This window comes from Ranitomeya variabilis, chromosome 1 (assembly GCF_051348905.1).
Source record: "Ranitomeya variabilis isolate aRanVar5 chromosome 1, aRanVar5.hap1, whole genome shotgun sequence".
In the NCBI taxonomy this organism is placed as follows: Eukaryota; Metazoa; Chordata; class Amphibia; order Anura; family Dendrobatidae; genus Ranitomeya; species Ranitomeya variabilis.
Window position 1 is genome coordinate 1,081,913,468 of NC_135232.1, and position 17,723 is coordinate 1,081,931,190.

Here is a 17,723-nt window from a genome sequence, read left to right on the forward strand (position 1 = left end):
AAATTTATAATTGGTGGAGAAAAGTTGAACTTGATGGACCTCGGTCTTTTTTCCTATGTAACTATATATATAACACTACAATCAAATGTTTGTGGTTTCTGGCATTTATTGATGAGTATAGGGTAGTGGACAGTGCTATTCTAGGAAGATGAAATAGTGAAATCTTTAGCTTTATTGCTCTTTTCTTAATGTTATTAAATCACAGAATATATTTTGAAACTGTACACGAGTATGGGGATTAGTAACAAATGCTCTGATCATTGTTAAGAAGTTGAGCCTAAATTAAGCAAGTTCTAATAGTGAAGTAGGGAAAAACAAGTATCCAACATTAGCCAGAACTTCTTCAGTTTTTAGCTTTTCGTATGTTGTTGAGACGCCTGGAGACTCTTGGGTTCTTCAGGCTCGCATTATCTTGAATGTACTTATCCCAGCTGCTGTTTGTAGTGAAGCCAATCACACAACAAGCAAGACGTGTGCCGGCGTTTCCATTTTCCAAACTGGCCTGGTTATTGCCTTTGCCAAGATCATCAGCCAATTTGTGGACAACAATTGATCTTCCAACTGCGGTGTATGGACCGAACAGCGTGGCTTCAAGATCTGTAAGATGTTGTTCAATCTTCCCGTTTCGGACGCGAAAATTGTGGAAATCACCAGGGTGACCAGGATGATTTACTGAATGCGGATTGAAATGTCCACCAGTAGAGTCACAACCATTGCTAAGGTCACCATAACTATGGATATGAATGGCTCTTGAGGTTTGATTGACATCCATAGGAAACCCTTGTATAGTGAAGACCGCTTCTAACTTTCCATGTGGATAGATTTGCTTAAGCAAAATCTTGCCTGTGATTTGTAGCTCAGCTGCGTTCAGTTTGGGATTTGGCTGTAGATTACATGTGGCATAGATAGCTTTATCTGGATGGCTCCAAACTGGAATGGCATTCAGGGTCGTGGCCCATAAGTCATTTACCTTCTTTGACATATCTGTTAATATTTCACATTGGCAGGCTTCTTGCATCTCTGCTCTGGTGCTAAAGCAAACGGAGATAAAGAGTATAACACTCCTGAAAAGTGCAGAACGCATGGTTTACCTATGTCTGTAAAAAAAAAAAAAAAAGAAACTCCATTAAGTTATTGGGTGAAATAGGTTTCTTTAGTCTATTTATATGGAAAGAAATGAATAGAGCAGCCTCTGTAAAACGTATTCAAACACTAATTATGTGAAATCTAGACTACATATATTATAAAAATGAAGGTACCGTATGTACTCGAGTATAAGCCGAGGCACCTACTTTTGCCATGGAAAACTGGGTAAGCTTATTGACCCGAGTATAAGCCGGGTATGCATTGTCCCCTCATCCCTGTCCTGCTATGAATGGCTCCCCCTTCCCTGTACTGGTATTAATGCCTCCCCATCCCTGTCCCTGTATGCATGCCTCCCCTGTCATTGTATGCATGCCTCCCTCTTCCCTGTCCTGGTATTAATTCCTCCCCGTCCCTGCCCCTGACTGCGTGCCTCCCCCCATTCCTTCCCTGTATGCATGCCTCCCCATTCAGTCCTTGCATGCATGCCTCCCCCGTTTAGTCCCTGTATGCATTCCTCCCCCGTTCAGTCCCTGTATGCATGCCTCCTGTTCAGTCCCCTGTATGCATGCATGCCTCCCCTTCCCTGTACTGGTATGAATGCCTCCCTGCCCCTGTCTTTGTGCCTCCCCCCATTCTTTCCCTGTATGCATGCCTCCCCCGTTCAGTCCCTGTATGCATGCATCCCCGTTCAGTCCCTGTATGCATGCCCCCCCCGTTCCCTGTACTGGTATGAATGCATCCCCCATTCAGTCCTTGTATGCATACCTCCCCTGTTTTGTCCCTGTATTCATGCCTCCCCCATTCAGCCCCTGTATCCATGCCTCCTCCATTCAGTCCCTGTATGCAGGCCTCTCCGTTCAGTCCCTGTATGCATGCCCCCCGTTCCCTGTACTGGTATGAATGCCTCCCCTGTTCAGTCCTTGTATGCATACCTCCCCCGTTTCGTCCCTGTATTCATGCCTCTCCCTTCCCTGTCCTTTTATAAATGCCTCCCCCGTTCTTTCCCTGTATGCATGCCTCCCAGTTCCATCCCTGTATGCATGCCTCCTTATTCCCTATCCCTGTGTGCATGTTTCCTATTAAAAAAAATACAAACATCATACTTACCTGCGCGCCTTCGGTGCTGGCACTGCATCTCGTTCCGGCTGCCGGCGCCTGCCTGCAGCTCTTCCTGTGCTCAGCGGTCATGTGGTACTGCTCATTAAGGTGATGAATATGCGCTCCACCCCTATGGGAGTGGAGACGCGTCCATATTCATCACAGTAATGAGCGGTACCATGTGACCGCTGAGCACAGGAAGAGCTGCAGGCAGACGCCGGCGGCCGGAATGAGATGCAGTGCCAGCACCGAGGGCATGCAGGTTGGTGAGTATGATGTGTGTGCTGGCTCCTGGCACCCGCTGCTCTGCCGAGGGGGGGAATTTTCAGCACAAAAAAAGTGCTGAAAAACTCAGCATTTACACGAGTATCTACGGTACTTGGCACACAAATTAGCCAATTCATGAGAGCCCACCAGTCGTGACAAGGCATGCCTTTCTTTGAGGTCACAAAAGACCCCACAAAAACATCCAAAGAACTGCAGGCCTCATTTGCCTCAGTTAAAGGGAACCTGTCACCACGTTTTTGGAAGATGGGATAAAAATAGCGTTAAATAGGGGCAGAGGTGGGCATTACATTAGTGTGTTTGTTATGCGTTTATTACCCACCTAAGTTGCCGAAATAACTTTGCAAAGTCTCCGTTTTCGCCTGTCAATCAGGCTAGTCTGGTCAGATGGGCGTTGTCTTCACCCAGATTTGGCGTAGTTTTCCGTTGGTGGCGTAGTGGTGTGCGCATGCCCAAGGTCCCGAATCCTCTGCCAGGGGATTTAAAATAGCGCGGTGTTCGTTATTGCATTGGTGATCGGTGGGCGCGGCCATCTTCCTTTGGCCGCGCGTGCGCAGAAGCGGCGCTCTGCTGGCCGCGGCTTCAGGAAAATGGCCGCCGCGATATCCATCTGCGCACGCGCGGCATCGCGGCGGCCATTTTCCTGAAGCCGCGGCCAGCAGAGCGCCGCTTCTGCGCACGCGCGGCCAAAGGAAGATGGCCGCGCCCACCGATCACCAATGCAATAACGAACACCGCGCTATTTTAAATCCCCTGGAAGAGGATTCGGGACCTTGGGCATGCGCACACCACTACGCCACCAACGGAAAACTACGCCAAATCTGGGTGAAGACACCACGCCCATGCGACCTGACCAGCCTGATTGACAGGCGAAAACGGAGACTTTGCAAAGTTATTTCGGCAACTTAGGTGGGTAATAAACGCATAACACACACACTAATGTAACGCCCACCTCTGCCCCTATTTAACGCTATTTTTATCCCATCTTCCAAAAACGTGGTGACAGGTTCCCTTTAAGGTCAGTGTTCATGACTCCACCATAGCAAAGAGACTGGGCAAAAATGGCCTGCATGGCAAAGTTCCAAGGCGAGAACTACTGCTGAGCAATACGAACATAAAGGCTCAACTCAGTTATGCCAGAAAACATCTTGACGATTTCCATGACTTTTGGGAAAATACACTGTGGACTGACAAGACAAATGTTAAATTTTTTGGAAACTATATGTCCCAATACATCTGGCATAGAAGTAACACAGCATTTCAATAAAGGAACCTAAAGTATGGTGGTGGTAGTGTAATTGTCTAGGGATGTTTTTCTGCTTCAGGACCTGGAAGACTTGCTGTGGTAAATTGAACCATGAATTCTGCTGTCAACCAAAAAATCCTGAAGGAGAAAGTCCGGCCATCTGTTCGTGACCCCAAGCTGAAGCGCACTTAGTTATGCAGCAGGACAATGATCCAAAACACACCAGCAAGTCCACCTCTGAATGGCTTAAGAAAGACAAAATGAAGACTTTGGAGTAACCTAGTCAAAGTCCTGACATTAATCCGATTGAGATGCTGTGGGATGACCTTAAAAAAGTGGTTAATGCTTGGAAACAGCCTAATATGTCTAAATTACAACAATTCTGCAAAGGTGAGTGCGCCACTATTCCTCCAGAGCATTGTAAAAGACTCATTGCCAGTTATCGCAAACGCTTGATTGCAGTTGTTGCTAAGTGTGGCCCAACCAGTTATTAGATTTAGAGGGCAATCACTTTCACACAGGACCCTGTAGGTTTGGATTTCTTTTTTCCCTTAATAATAAAGACCTTCATTTAAATACTGTGCTTTGTGTTATCGTTGTCTAATATTTAATTTTGCTTTGTGATCTGGAACATTTAAGTGTGACAAGCATGCAAAATAATAGGAACTCAGGAAGGGGCAAACACTTTTTTTGTTGCCATCAAAGGAGGGGGCCCAAAGAGATTTCTTGCACTCCGGCCCCTAGCTGTCAGTGTCCGCCCCTGCGACAACTACATAGACATATACAGCAATAGCTGGCTCTGACTCAATAATTTCTGTAGAAGAACTTTTCTGGGAATGCTCTGAACTTGGCAAAGGTCATTACGAGCAAAAGAGAAGCAGGTAGATCGGATCATTTTCTGATTACACATTCTCTTTAAAGTGGAGATTTGGATGGCATTATGAGAGGGGGAACATCTGAAAATACAGATTTCGGGACTGATTTTATAGGTCTGGTCCTCGGAATGAACTGATTTAGAAGACTGGGGTCTGGTGTAGGAATTGATGTCGCCTATATCATCAGCCTGGATTTTCTACTTCCGTGTCCATTGTGTATATTGTACCATCATTCTACTTTCAAAGAAGTTGTATATTTTTATCATGGATAATAAAAATGAGGGTAAAGAACCTCTCATAGTTTGCTGCACAGCCTGGCACTGTCTCCCCACATCCATGGTACTATTGTCAGCACCTAAATAAACATACACAATTCTAAGTAATAATACACAATAATACGCAATTCTAAGTAAAAAATATCCTGCGATTTTCTCTAACAGTAATGAAGAAAATCTGAAAATATCTGCAGTGGAAAATGCTTTAATATATTGGAAAACTTTACTTTTTCCTTCAACTACAAGGATATCAATAACCTGTAGTTAAATTATCAAAGGGAGCAGAAATTTTGTTGGAGAATAGAATGGCCGTTTCTGGCCCAGTGGAGCGTAAGATGGAAGATTCAGCAGAGAGACGTTCAATAATGAAGTAATAACCGGGGTTACACTTGGAGACAGTAACAGCTTTCCCCGGGGCCTCACCACACTACATTCATGTGAAGGATTTTCTCATGGGATTTTTTATACATCTGTCGATGGGGCCTTACTAGGTCAAGGTTACCCACAGTTCAGAAGAAGTGAAGCATTACATGGCGGCCATTGAAATCAATAAGTGTTTGTGTAATGCATTGATATAATAGTCCTCCAGAATGGAAGACTTTCTCTTACAGTGCTCTTTGCCCTTGACAATTGGACAGGTGTCACTCTGGGCACATAGTAGATATTGTCTAAAGAGGACCGTCCCCGGTAATGCGGTACAGTATTCACTTTCAGTGAAGGGCTTTTTGCCCTATTTCATATTTCTTGATTATAACTGCACTTTAGAAAATATTATTATTTTCCTAGAACTCTATTAGACATGTTATAAGAGATTAAAACTCATCTTTAATAAAAAAAAAAAAATAGATGTGCCATGACCTATTTTAATGTTGCTGGTCAATTTAAAGGAGTATTCTCATCTCTAAGATCCTATCCCAATATGTAGTAGGTGTAATAATAATAATATTAGCAAATACCTCCAATTAGAAATGTAGAATAGTTCTCCTGATTCGTTATGTCACTTACACCATGTGCAGGACATTGCAGTAGCTTAGGTATTCATGGGGGAGCGAGAGCTCCTCTGTTTGGGATAGTCAGGCAAGATAGCTGTAGACCCAAGCATAGTTTGTATTACAGCTATCTAAAGTGTTTGAGTGGGCGTAAAAGAGCATCTACACTGAAAAATGTATCACAAATGTGCGTTCCTAGCAGCTCTCATTTCCTGATGATTGGTCAGTGTAAACAGGCTGTCAGTCAGTGTAAACAGGCTGTCAGTTACTCAACAAACCCTAAGGGCTTGTTCACACTTTCCTTTTTTGCTGCGGATTTTTCAGCTGCGGATTTGGAAAAACCGCAGTGCAAAACCGCGGTGGTTTTCGCTGCTGTTTTTTGTGCGGTTTCTACTGCGGATTCCACTGCGGGTTTCCAACTGCACTTTCCTATTGGTGCTGGTGGAAAACCGCTGCGGAATCCGCAGAAAGAATTGACATGCTACTTCTTTTTTTCCGCAGAAAATCAGCGCGGATTTTCAAGCGGAAAAACGCAAAGTGGGCACAGCGGTTTTTGTTTTCCATAGGGTAACATTGTACTGTACCCTGCATGGAAAACGGCTGCGGATCCGCAGCTGCAAATCTGCTGCGGATCCGCAGCAAAAACCGCAAAGTGTGAACATAGCCTAAGGGTATGTGTCCACGTTCAGGTTTGCTTCAGGCTTAGGTCAGGATTTTATGCAGGTAAAATCCTGACCAAAAATGCACCTGAGGTCACTGGCAGGTCACCTGCGGTGTTCCTGCGTGTTTTGCTCATTGTAGCAACATGCTGCGTTCTGAAAAAACGCACCGCATGTGCGTTTTTGCGGGAAAAATGCATGCGTTTTTTAATGCACAGTGGAGACGGGATTTCATTAAATCCCCTCCACTATGCTGTAACATCTGGACTCTGCGTTTTTGACGCTGCGGCTCAGCGCTGCGTCAAAAACGCAGCGTTTCCTGAACGTAGACACATACCCTAAAACTGCTAATTTGTTGAGTGAAATGATTTTTAAGCTTGTTTAAAAGTCATCGTTTTTGGCAGCACATCGTTCTATCGTCCTTTGTAAACAGGACCGGTGTAAACAGGCCAGATTAACCCCCCCGCCCAGAATATACCCGGGGTTAAAGTGGCCTAGGCCAGATTATACCCCGGGTATATTCTGGCCTAGCCCAAACTATACCCCTGGGTATAAATTGGACTAGTCCAGATTATACCCCTCCAGGTCAGAATATACCCTAGCTGCTGTAGATCAGGCAGCACACAGGCGCCCCAGGCAGCGCATAGGGGCCCAGGCAGTGCACGGGGCCCCAGGCAGTGCACGGGGCCCCAGGCAGCACACAGGGGCCCCAGGCAGCCCACAGGGCTCCAGGCAGTGCACACGGGGCCCCTGGCAGAACACAGGGCCCCAGGCAGCACACAGGGGCCCCAGGAAGTGCACAGGGCCCCAGGCAGCCCACAGGGCCCCAGGAAGCCCACAGGGCTCCAGGCAGCGCACAGGGGCCTCAGGCAGCACACGGGGCCCCTGGCAGAACATAGGGCCCGAGGCAGCACACAGGGGCCCCAGGCAGCCCACAGGGACCCCAGGCAGCCCACAGGGCCCCAGGCAGCACACAGGGGCCCGGGCAGCGCACAGGAGCCCCAAACAGCGCACGGTGCCCCAGGCAGCGCACAGGACCCCAGGCAGCCCACAGGGCCCCAGGCAGCACACAGAGGCCCCAGGCAGCGCACAGGGGCCCCAGGCAGCCCACAGGGCCCCTGGCAGAACACAGGGCCCCAGGCAGCGCACATCGCACAAGGGCCCTAGATATCTTATGCTAGTTTCACATTTGCGCACAGCTGTGTACGCTCTCAGTGAAGCCCCGCCCATTGTCATGCCCGCCAATTAAGCGCCGCCCAGGTGCGCATGCGGCCGCATGCGGCCTGCGTACCCTATCTTTATCATTGGGTACGCAGGCCCTGCGGATGTTTGCGTTTGCGTCTGCATGCGTTGTTTTGACAATTCGGTGAATGCAAGAAAATCCAACTTGTTGCCTTCGCCGCGGGTTGCAGCACCGTCAAAAGAATGTTGGTGGAGCTTAACCGGCAGGGCGCAGCAGTGGTCAAGGCTTCACTGAGAGCGTACTCATGCGCACGACTGTACGCAAATGTGAAACTAGGATTGAGTGATATGCTCAAGAGCAGGGCCCCAGACATCGCACAGGGGGTCCCAGACAGCATACAGTGGGTCCCAGATAGCGCACAGGGGGGCCCAGACAGCGCAAAGGGGACATGCGCTCTGTCTATTTCCCCCCCTTGCGCGCTATCTCTTACCCCTTTGCTCACTGTCTGCCCCCTTTGCGCTGTCTGGGCCCCCCTGTGGGCTACCTGGGGTCCTGTGAGCTGCCTGGGGCTCCTGTGGGCTGCCTGGAGCCCTGTGCGCTGCCTGGGGCCCTGTGGGCTGCCTGGGGCCCCTGTGGGCTGCCTGGGGTCCTGTGCACTGACTGGGGCACAGTGCGCTGTTTGGGGCTCCGTGCGCTGCCTCGGGCCCCTGTGTGCTGCCTCAGGCCCCTGTGTGCTGCCTCGGGCCCCTGTGTGCTGCCTGGGGCCCTGTGCGCTGCCTGGGGCCCTGTGCGCTGCCTGGGGCCCCTGTGTGCTGCCTGGGGCCCTGTGTGCTCCCTGGGGCCCCTGTGTGCTGCCTGGGGCCCTGTGCTCTGCCTGAGGCCCTGTGCGCTGCCTGGGGTGCCTGTGTGCTGCCTGGGGCCCTGTGCACTGCCTGGGGCCCCTGTGGGCTGCCTGGGGCCCCTATGTGCTGCCTGGGGCCCCGTGCTCTGCCTGGGGCCCTATGCGCTCCCTTGGGCCCCTGTGTGCTGCCTGGGGCCCCTGTGGGCTGCCTGGGGCCCTGTGGGCTGCCTGGGGCCCTGTGTGCTGCTTGGGGCCCCGTGCACTGCCTGGGGCCCTATGCGCTCCCTGGGGCCCCTGTGTGCTGCCTGGGGCCCTGTACTCTGCCTGGGGCCCTGTGCGCTGCCTGGGGCGCCTGTGTGCTGCCTGGGGCCCTGTGCGCTGCCTGATATACAGCAGCTGGGGTATATTGTGACCTGGAGGGGTATAATCTGGACTAGTTCAATTTATACCCCGGGGTATAGTTTGGGCTATGCCAGAATTTCCAGGGGTATAATCTGGCCCAGAGGAGTATAAACTGGACTAGTCCAATTTATACCCCGGGTATATTCTGGGCGTGGGGTTAAACTGGCCTTTTACACCGATGCTGCCTAGAACAATGACAGGGTATGGAGACAGAACGATCAGTTACCGAATGTTCTGTGCACATGGGAAGTGCCACTAACCCGACTAAACATGCTATTAAACTACCACTGGTAGGCAAACATGTAGCCGGTTGGCGGTCGTTAATCAGCTGCCATCGGACAGTGTAAACAGCCCCTAATAAACAGTGGGGATAACTAGATTTTTTGTTTCATTTACATCTTTAGTTCTAGGTTTAGTGTGCCTAAGAAAGCAAACAAGAAAACAAAATTCAAGAACATTTTAATTAAACAGGATTAATTTAGAACTAAGCAGGAAATGCAAACAGAAGCTTAGCCACACTCTGGTACAAAGCCAGGTGAGTCAGCTTCAATGTATAGGCAACTTCTGACAGATAAACTTTCCCCTAACTGATCACCTTCATATACTTGTCTGCCGGAGACAGTGTGAGGCCGGAGACACACTGGTGCGAGAGACGGCCGAGTCTCGCTGGTTAAAAGCAAGCTGTGGCACCTGCATTCCGGAGCTGAGCGTGCAGCTCCATGTATTGCTATGGAGCCGCACGCTCCGCTCCGGAGTGCAGGTGCCACAGCTTGCTTTTAACCAGCGAGACTCGGCCGTCTCTCGCACCAGTGTGTCTCCGGCCTTATAATAATACTGGTTAGTCAAGCTATTATTCTCAGTTTTTCTTTTCTTTTTGGCCTCTTCACAAATACAATTCTTCAGGGTTTTGAATTCTTCTAAAAAGTGCCATGAATCTCATTTGTTGTGCATAATAAGTGTTTTTATTACCTTTTTAAGGGCATTATTGCTTATTCTTTGTGGCTAAGAACTTACAGGCAGGTAGCTGATAACTACCTGCCTGTTCTGCACGGCGCCGATCCCTCCTGGCTCAGAGTGGTCATAAACAGTTCTTCCCTGGGATTCTGCTGCATCATTTGACCTCATCTCAACCGAGCAGCTCTTTTTTTTTCTGGTCTGATCTGTCAATGGGGCGTCACTGTCTATGTCATACTAATTGATAGCTTGCTCCCCGCAGTTAGGCAGCGGGGATCCAGCTGTCAATCAGCATGACATCAATAAAGATTCCTCTTTAACACAGAATAACGGAAGAGAAAATTTTGCTCTGTCGACGTGATGTCATTGGATGCAACATGATCCATACAGATTTTCCATACAGCCATGACTTGCATAGCTCCCAACCGTCCCTCATACTGCGGGACTGTCCCGATTGTGAAGCTGTGCCCCGCAGTCCCGCACAGACTCTGCTTCTCCGGCACAGCCAGCAGGAGAAGCAGCCGACATGCCCCCTTGATTAGGCCACGCTCCTTCCGTTACAGCAATCCAGTGCAGCCTGTTAGCCAGAGCAATCCAGTGTACGAACCTCCCTTAGCATCTTCCGTATTGCGCCTTAGCTTGGTTGAGAGTGCTCACTTGCACAGAGTGAAAGCTCATTGAATCTCTGCCTTGCACTCCCACACTGACACTGCAAAAAAACAGCGAACAAACCCAGTATCACTGTGGGATGGTGTCATCGATCTTTCCTGTCTGCAGCGATCGCTCGCTGTGCACAGGGTCACATGGTATCACTAGCTGCACACAGGGTCACGTGGTATCGCTTGTTGCACACAGGGTCACATGGTATGGCTCGCTGCAGACAGGCTCACATGGTATCGCTTACTACACACAGGGTCACACGGTATTGCTCGCTGCACACAGGGTCACGTGGTATCACTCTCTACACACATGCTCACGCGGTATAGATTGCTGCACCCAGGGATACACAATATCGTTCACTCCATACAGGATCACAGTATCGCTCGCTGCACACAAGGACACACGGTATAGCTCGCTGCACACAGGGTCACACGGTATCGCTCGCTGCACACAGGGTCACACGGTATCGATTTCTGCACACAAGGCCACACTGTATTGCTCACTGCACACAAGGTCACACTGTATCGCTCGTTGGCTGCAGACAGGGTCACACGGTATTGCTCGCTGGACACACTATCGCTCGCTGTACACAAGTTTACATGGTATTGCTCACTGCACATAGGGCCACACGGTATTGCTCGCTGCACACAGGGTCACATGGTATCGCTCACTGCACACAGGTTCACACAGTATCACTCGCTGCACACGGGGTCACATGGTATCGCTCACTAAACACAGCAAGCATCACACGGTATTGCTCACTGCACATGGGGTCACACAGTATCACTCGCTGCACATGGGGTCACACAGTATCGCTCGCTAAACACAGCAAGCATCACACGGTATTGCTCACTGCACACAGGCTCACACAGTATCGCTCACTGCACACAGGGTCACACGGTATCACTCACTGTACACTGGGTCACACGGTATCGCTCGCTGCACACAGGGTCACACGGTATCGTTCGATGCACACAGGGTCACACGGTATCGCTTGCTGCACACAGGGTCACACGGTATCGCTCGCTGCACACAGGGTCACACGGTATCGCTTGCTGCACACAGGGTCACACGGTATCGCTCGCTGCACACAGGGTCACACGGTATCGCTTGCTGCACACAGGGTCACACGGTATCGTTCGCTGCACACAAGGTTACACTATCACTCGCTGGCTGCAGACAAAGGCACACGGTATCGCTCGCTGCACACAGGCTCACACATTATCGCTCGCTGCACACAGGCTCACACGGTATTGCTTGCTGCACACAGGGTCACACGGTATCGCTCGTTGCACACAGGGTCACATAGTATAGCTTGCTACACACAGGCTCACATGGTATCGCCCTCTGCACACAGTCACACAGTATCGCTCTCTGCACACAGCATCACACGGTATAGCTCGCACACAGGTTCATTCGGAATCGCTCACTGCACAAAGGGCCACACGGTATCGATCGCTGCACACAGGGTCACATGGTATCACTCGCTGCACACAGGTTCACACAGTATTGCTCACTGCACACAGGGTCATACGGTATCGCTCGCTGCACACAGGGTCACACGGTATCGCTTGCTGCACACAGGGTCACACGGTATCGCTTGCTGCACACAGGGTCACACGGTATCGCTTGCTGCACACAGGGTCACACGGTATCGCTCGCTGCACACAGGGTCACACGGTATCGCTCGCTGCACACAGGGTCACACGGTATCGCTCGCTGCACACAGGGTCACACGGTATCGCTCGCTGCACACAGGGTCACACGGTATCGCTCGCTGCACACAGGGTCACACGGTATCGCTCGCACACAGGTTCATTCGGAATCGCTCACTGCACAAAGGGCCACACGGTATCGATCGCTGCACACAGGGTCACATGGTATCACTCGCTGCACACAGGTTCACACAGTATTGCTCACTGCACACAGGGTCATACGGTATCGCTCGCTGCACACAGGGTCACATGGTATCACTCGCTGCACACAGGCTCACACGGTATCGCTTGCTGCACACAGGCTCACACGGTATCGCTTGCTGCACACAGGGTCACACGGTATCGCTTGCTGCACACAGGGTCACACGGTATCGCTCGCTGCACACAGGGTCACACGGTATCGCTCGCTGCACACAGGGTCACACGGTATCGCTCGCTGCACACAGGGTCACACGGTATCGCTCGCTGCACACAGGGTCACACGGTATCGCTCGCTGCACACAGGGTCACACGGTATCGCTCACTGCACACAGGGTCACACGGTATCGCTCGCTGCACACAGGCTCACACGGTATCGCTCGCTGCGCACAGATTCACACAGTATTGCTCACTGCACACAGGGTCACACGGTATCGCTCGTTGCACACAGGGTCACACGGTATCGCTCGCTGCACACAGGGTCACACGGTATCGCTCGCTGCACACAGGGTCACATGGTATCACTCGCTGCACACAGGCTCACATGGTATCGCTCGCTGCACACAGGGTCACACGGTATCGCTTGCTGCACACAGGGTCACACGGTATCGCTCGCTGCACACAGGCTCACACGGTATCGCTCGCTGCACACAGGGTCACATGGTATCGCTCGCTGCACACAGGCTCACACGGTATCGCTCGCTGCACACAGGCTCACACGGTATCGCTCGCTGCACACAGGCTCACACGGTATCGCTCGCTGCACACAGGCTCACACGGTATCGCTTGCTGCACACAGGCTCACACGGTATCGCTCGCTGCACACAGGCTCACACGGTATCGCTTGCTGCACATAGGGTTATACAGTATCGCTTCCTGCACACAAGTTCATTCAGTATCGGGCTGCTGGGCACAATAATTCTGTGTGCACTTCCTATGCACACAGAAGTTCCAACAGTAAAAGATCACTTTGTGAGCATAGAATATCAATGTTCTCGGCAGCACAAGTCTACAAGTCTATTTACGTAGGACAGTGTGGTGCTGAGAACACAGCTTTATAAGTTACCTTCATTTCACTGAACAAATGGGCATCTTCCTTGTTCGATGATTGGCAGCCGGATTACACTGACTGATTATTGGGAAATGAGTGTTGCTAGGAACGTTCGCTCGTGATAATCGGCCAGTGTAATCTGACGTATTTTTTACACGATCTCAAACAGACAGACAGAAATCCTGGAGAAAACACAGGTTAACCACATTTGTGATCAGTTCCATTTTCGGCTGGTGACCCAATTAAACTGTGCCCGCTTAGCCATAAGGCTAGGATTATCACTCTTTAGCTCCAGTACAGACAAGGCAGAGGGGGGAGGCTTCTGCTGCAGCCAGAGCAGCTACATGTACTCCAGCCTTAAACCCAACTAATTAATGTCCAAACCTAACCTACCTATCCCTAACACTACTCATAATGGAGAGGCTGAACAAGGATAACAAGTTTCATGGCTCTGATCTTCTCAACAGATAGGAGAGGAGTGAGGTGATCAGAACCAGGAATGGCTTTTTCTCCTGTCAACATGAAGCTTAATCTCTAGGTTTGGTCAGACATCTTGTGAGTGACCAGTCATAGCGATCAGTGAGCGAACATCTGTGATTGGCCCCGCAGCTGAGCTCCATGCCAATCAGCTTTCTGGGGACAGCCATCGCCACCAACCGGGAGCAAGAACAACTGACCAGGACATATATTTTTGTCATAGGTCCTTAAAAGGTTAAATCTGCCATGTGGTTAGTGCTAGTTTTTATGGTCTTTACCAAGGGGGCATTGCTCAAGGGATTCCCTGGAGGAAATGTCTTTCAGCTGCTCTGCATAATTACCCTGTATGGAACTATCCCTTGTAAAGACCACATAAATTATCCTTAAACAAAAAGGACCATATCTCTGGAACCATGTGGTGGCTTTAAAAAAAAAAAAAGAACAGAATACTCAGGGGGGAAGTGGGAATAAAAGACGAGCAAAAACCATCCACTTTTGACTTGACGAATTCTTAAGTTTTTAGAAGGCAACTTAGGAACCCGGACGATCAGGATGAACAATACTGGCAATTGCACTGATACACAAGAATCTATTATAGCTTTGGAGACAGATAAAAGTCTATGTAAAACCTATATATAGTTCCATGTGCTATTTTTTTGCCTTCAGTTAAGAACATGAAATAAATGGTATAAATGTCAAAAGGAAAACGGGTATAAAAATAGTCAAAAACAGGCGCTAGTAACCGGACAACCATGTCTGCTTTTCTTAAAACGAAACAGCACAAAAAACCCTGTGAAAGTAGATAAATTATAAAACTTGTGGCAGAGGTGTAATAGTAATATAACACGCTGACAGCCTATTGCTGCACATCAAGGACAGCGTGTTCCATCATCCAAATGTAAGCGATGCACCGGTCATCAATTACTAATGCTGTCATAGGGACATAGACTCCATTTCACACCAGTCTGCATTAAGGGTCTGATTTTCCTCACGTTTTCAGCAATTACACTGATAATTACCTGTGTCGCTGGAGCCGCTGTGTACAGATGTGGAGATGAGACGAGGATGTGAGCGGGGTCTTGGATGTGCCGAGGTTTTGTAACGTTCTGCTATGGGAGTGTCTGCTGTGAGTACTACACCATTAGCATTTACATTCCTGTGGACTCGATTTTTGGATCCGAGTCATTAACATTTGGTTATGTAAGCCGTACACAACAAATCTGTGCTGCAGCGAGGACTTGGGTGACGTCCAGCCCTTACTTAACAGGCGCATGATGTTGTGGATGTAACAGTGGCTTTTACTAGAAATGGGGAAAAATCTGGATACAATCAGAGATAATTGACACTAATGGTCTAAAACACCCAACTAATCGCTTATCCTGGAACAACGGTAGATCGGAAGTTTGAGCAATATCATGGGAAAGCCCTTAAGGCTACGTTCACACGATCCGTTTTTTGCTGCGGATCCGTAGCGGAATTGCAGCTACGGATCCGCAGCCGTTTTCCATGCAGGGTACAGTACAATGTTACCCTATGGAAAACAAAACCCGCTGTGCCGACGATCCTTTTTTTCGCTGGAAAATCCGCGCGGATTTGCCAACGGAAAAAAGAAGTACCATGTCAATTCTTTCAGCGGATTCCGCTGCGGGTTTCCAACAGCACCAATAGGAAACTGCAGTTGGAAACCCGCAGTGGAATCCGCAGAAGAAAAAGGACACAAATCCGCCGAGAGAAGCACCGCCGTTTTCCACTGCGGATTTCCCCGAAAAAGGACCGGAAAAATCCGCAGTGAAAAACGGATCGTGTGAACGTAGCCTTAGTCGTGATCTTTATTTCTTATTTGGATGTATGTCGTATTTCTCTCTTCCATCGTTACGAATAAGTCAAATAGGTAACAATATTCAGCCTGAATCATCAAGCATTTTCCGCAGAATACTGGCAAAAAATCTGTTTGAACTGTTGAAAAACAAAGTTGGCCCCAAATTTTGCCATTGTTGGTATTTTTAAGTCAGTCCTGGCCAGGTAACTTTATAAAAAAAAAAGGTAGCCAAATTTACCAACACCAGGTCACAATATTAATGCACTGGAGGATACAGCAGCTCCCATGATTACGGCGTAGGCAAAATACTGATGAAACAACCAAAGACACACCTAGCATTCGTGGAGGGGGTGGTTGCCTAGTATTAAAAATACACTCGGATAGAGCTTTTATAAGATGCCAGTCACACAGCTAAGTTTAGTCCTTAGTTTCCGACCATTAGTGACGCCCATACTATTAGAACAGACATGCTGCCCAGCACAATATAAGTGCACCCCACAAGTACAGACTTCCCAATTCCCCAAAGCAACACTAAAGAGACAGTCTGCATCCTTGAAAAGATGTATAAAATGCATGGTGTACTGGCTGATATTTTGGCCAAGACACGCAAGCTTGCAACTCACGTCAAAGGTCCTCATTGTTTTTCAAGTCACTACTAAATACTCTGCCTTTATCATGGGGGTCTGCTGCATCCTGCAGTGCTTTAATATTATGACATGGTGTCGGTAAATATGGCTGCCTGTTGTGATTTGCTCAGTCCTGGCCAGGTTCGCTAACTTTTTGAAAAGGTAAGATGGAGCTTGGCTAAGCACACTCAACAATTACATCAAATATGACACCACAAAAATGGAACATATTAAGACAGAAATGTAAGCAAGCCATATGCTAATGTTTCTTTCAGTGGTGAAGATGCGAAAAAAAAATCATTAAGAAGCTAATCACACTCCAGCACGCCCTTCATTAAAACGGGCATGCAAAATTAATTGGGCCATAGTGTCTGCAAGTTTGTTGCCAGTTATTAGGTGTTGTCCTATCATACCTTATAAATGTCTAATCAATAGGGTTCTGACTCTCAGTTTCCATAGTCTCCAGTGTGAATGGAGCAGTGGTGTACATGAGTGACCACTGATGCTATTATACACAGTAAAGTAGGCACACTGAGGCTCTATTTACAAAATGGACTTTGGTAACTTTGTTCTTAAGGTCGTTAGGATCCCTATCAGTCTGTCCTTCTGTAATCACACATGTATCACAATAGGGGATACACTTTTTCATCTGTCAGTTTTGTACATTGAACACTAAAATCAAACAGGGAATAGTTAGAGGTTTTAAATAGTTACATAGTTTCACAGTTCCACCTCTCAGTGTGTTGATTGACAGCTCGACTATCCAATCTGAGACTGTGAGGTGTAGGCTGTCTCCAAGTGTTCATTATTCCAGGTAATTGCCATGCTACTTATCTGAACTGTGTCTCCGAGAACTCTGCCAGATGTACATTTAGCTTGTGAGGTTTGTTCTCCTGTGCCTTGAGTTCTGTATGCTTGATCTGTTGCCTGACCTTGGACTTCGTTCTGACCATCCGCCTGTTTAACCCCTTTAGCTCTGATCCGTCCTTCCTCCTCCACTATAGCTGCTGGATTTTTTTTTGTTGAAAAAAAGATGGGGGTCTCCGTTCCTGCCTTGATTCCGAGAACTAAACAAGGTCACAGTTAAGAATATTTACCCACTTCCACTCATCCCCGACCTACATAAATCAGCTTCTGGGGGCCAGGGTGTTTTCGAAACTTGATCTTGGAGGGGCTTACAATTTGGTACGCATCCGGAAGGGTGATCAAAGGAAACGGCGTTTTTGACATCTGAGTTTCTTTTTGAAAACCTTGTTATGCCTTTTGGATTATATAATGCACCTG

The 17,723-nt window shown here is 48.7% G+C and overlaps 1 protein-coding gene across 1 annotated transcript; it reads right to left on the reverse strand.

Moving 5' to 3' along the window:
* Nucleotides 1-208: 208 nt before the first annotated feature.
* Nucleotides 209-15,153, reverse strand: LOC143788553 (extracellular superoxide dismutase [Cu-Zn]-like). Its single transcript, XM_077278337.1, has 2 exons — nt 15,014-15,153; nt 209-1,097 (listed from the first exon to the last, which is right to left on the reverse strand). The coding sequence occupies exon 2, from the start codon at nt 1,082-1,084 to the stop codon at nt 344-346; it is 741 nt and encodes a 246-aa protein (XP_077134452.1). The 5' UTR covers nt 1,085-1,097; nt 15,014-15,153; the 3' UTR covers nt 209-343.
* Nucleotides 15,154-17,723: the final 2,570 nt, after the last annotated feature.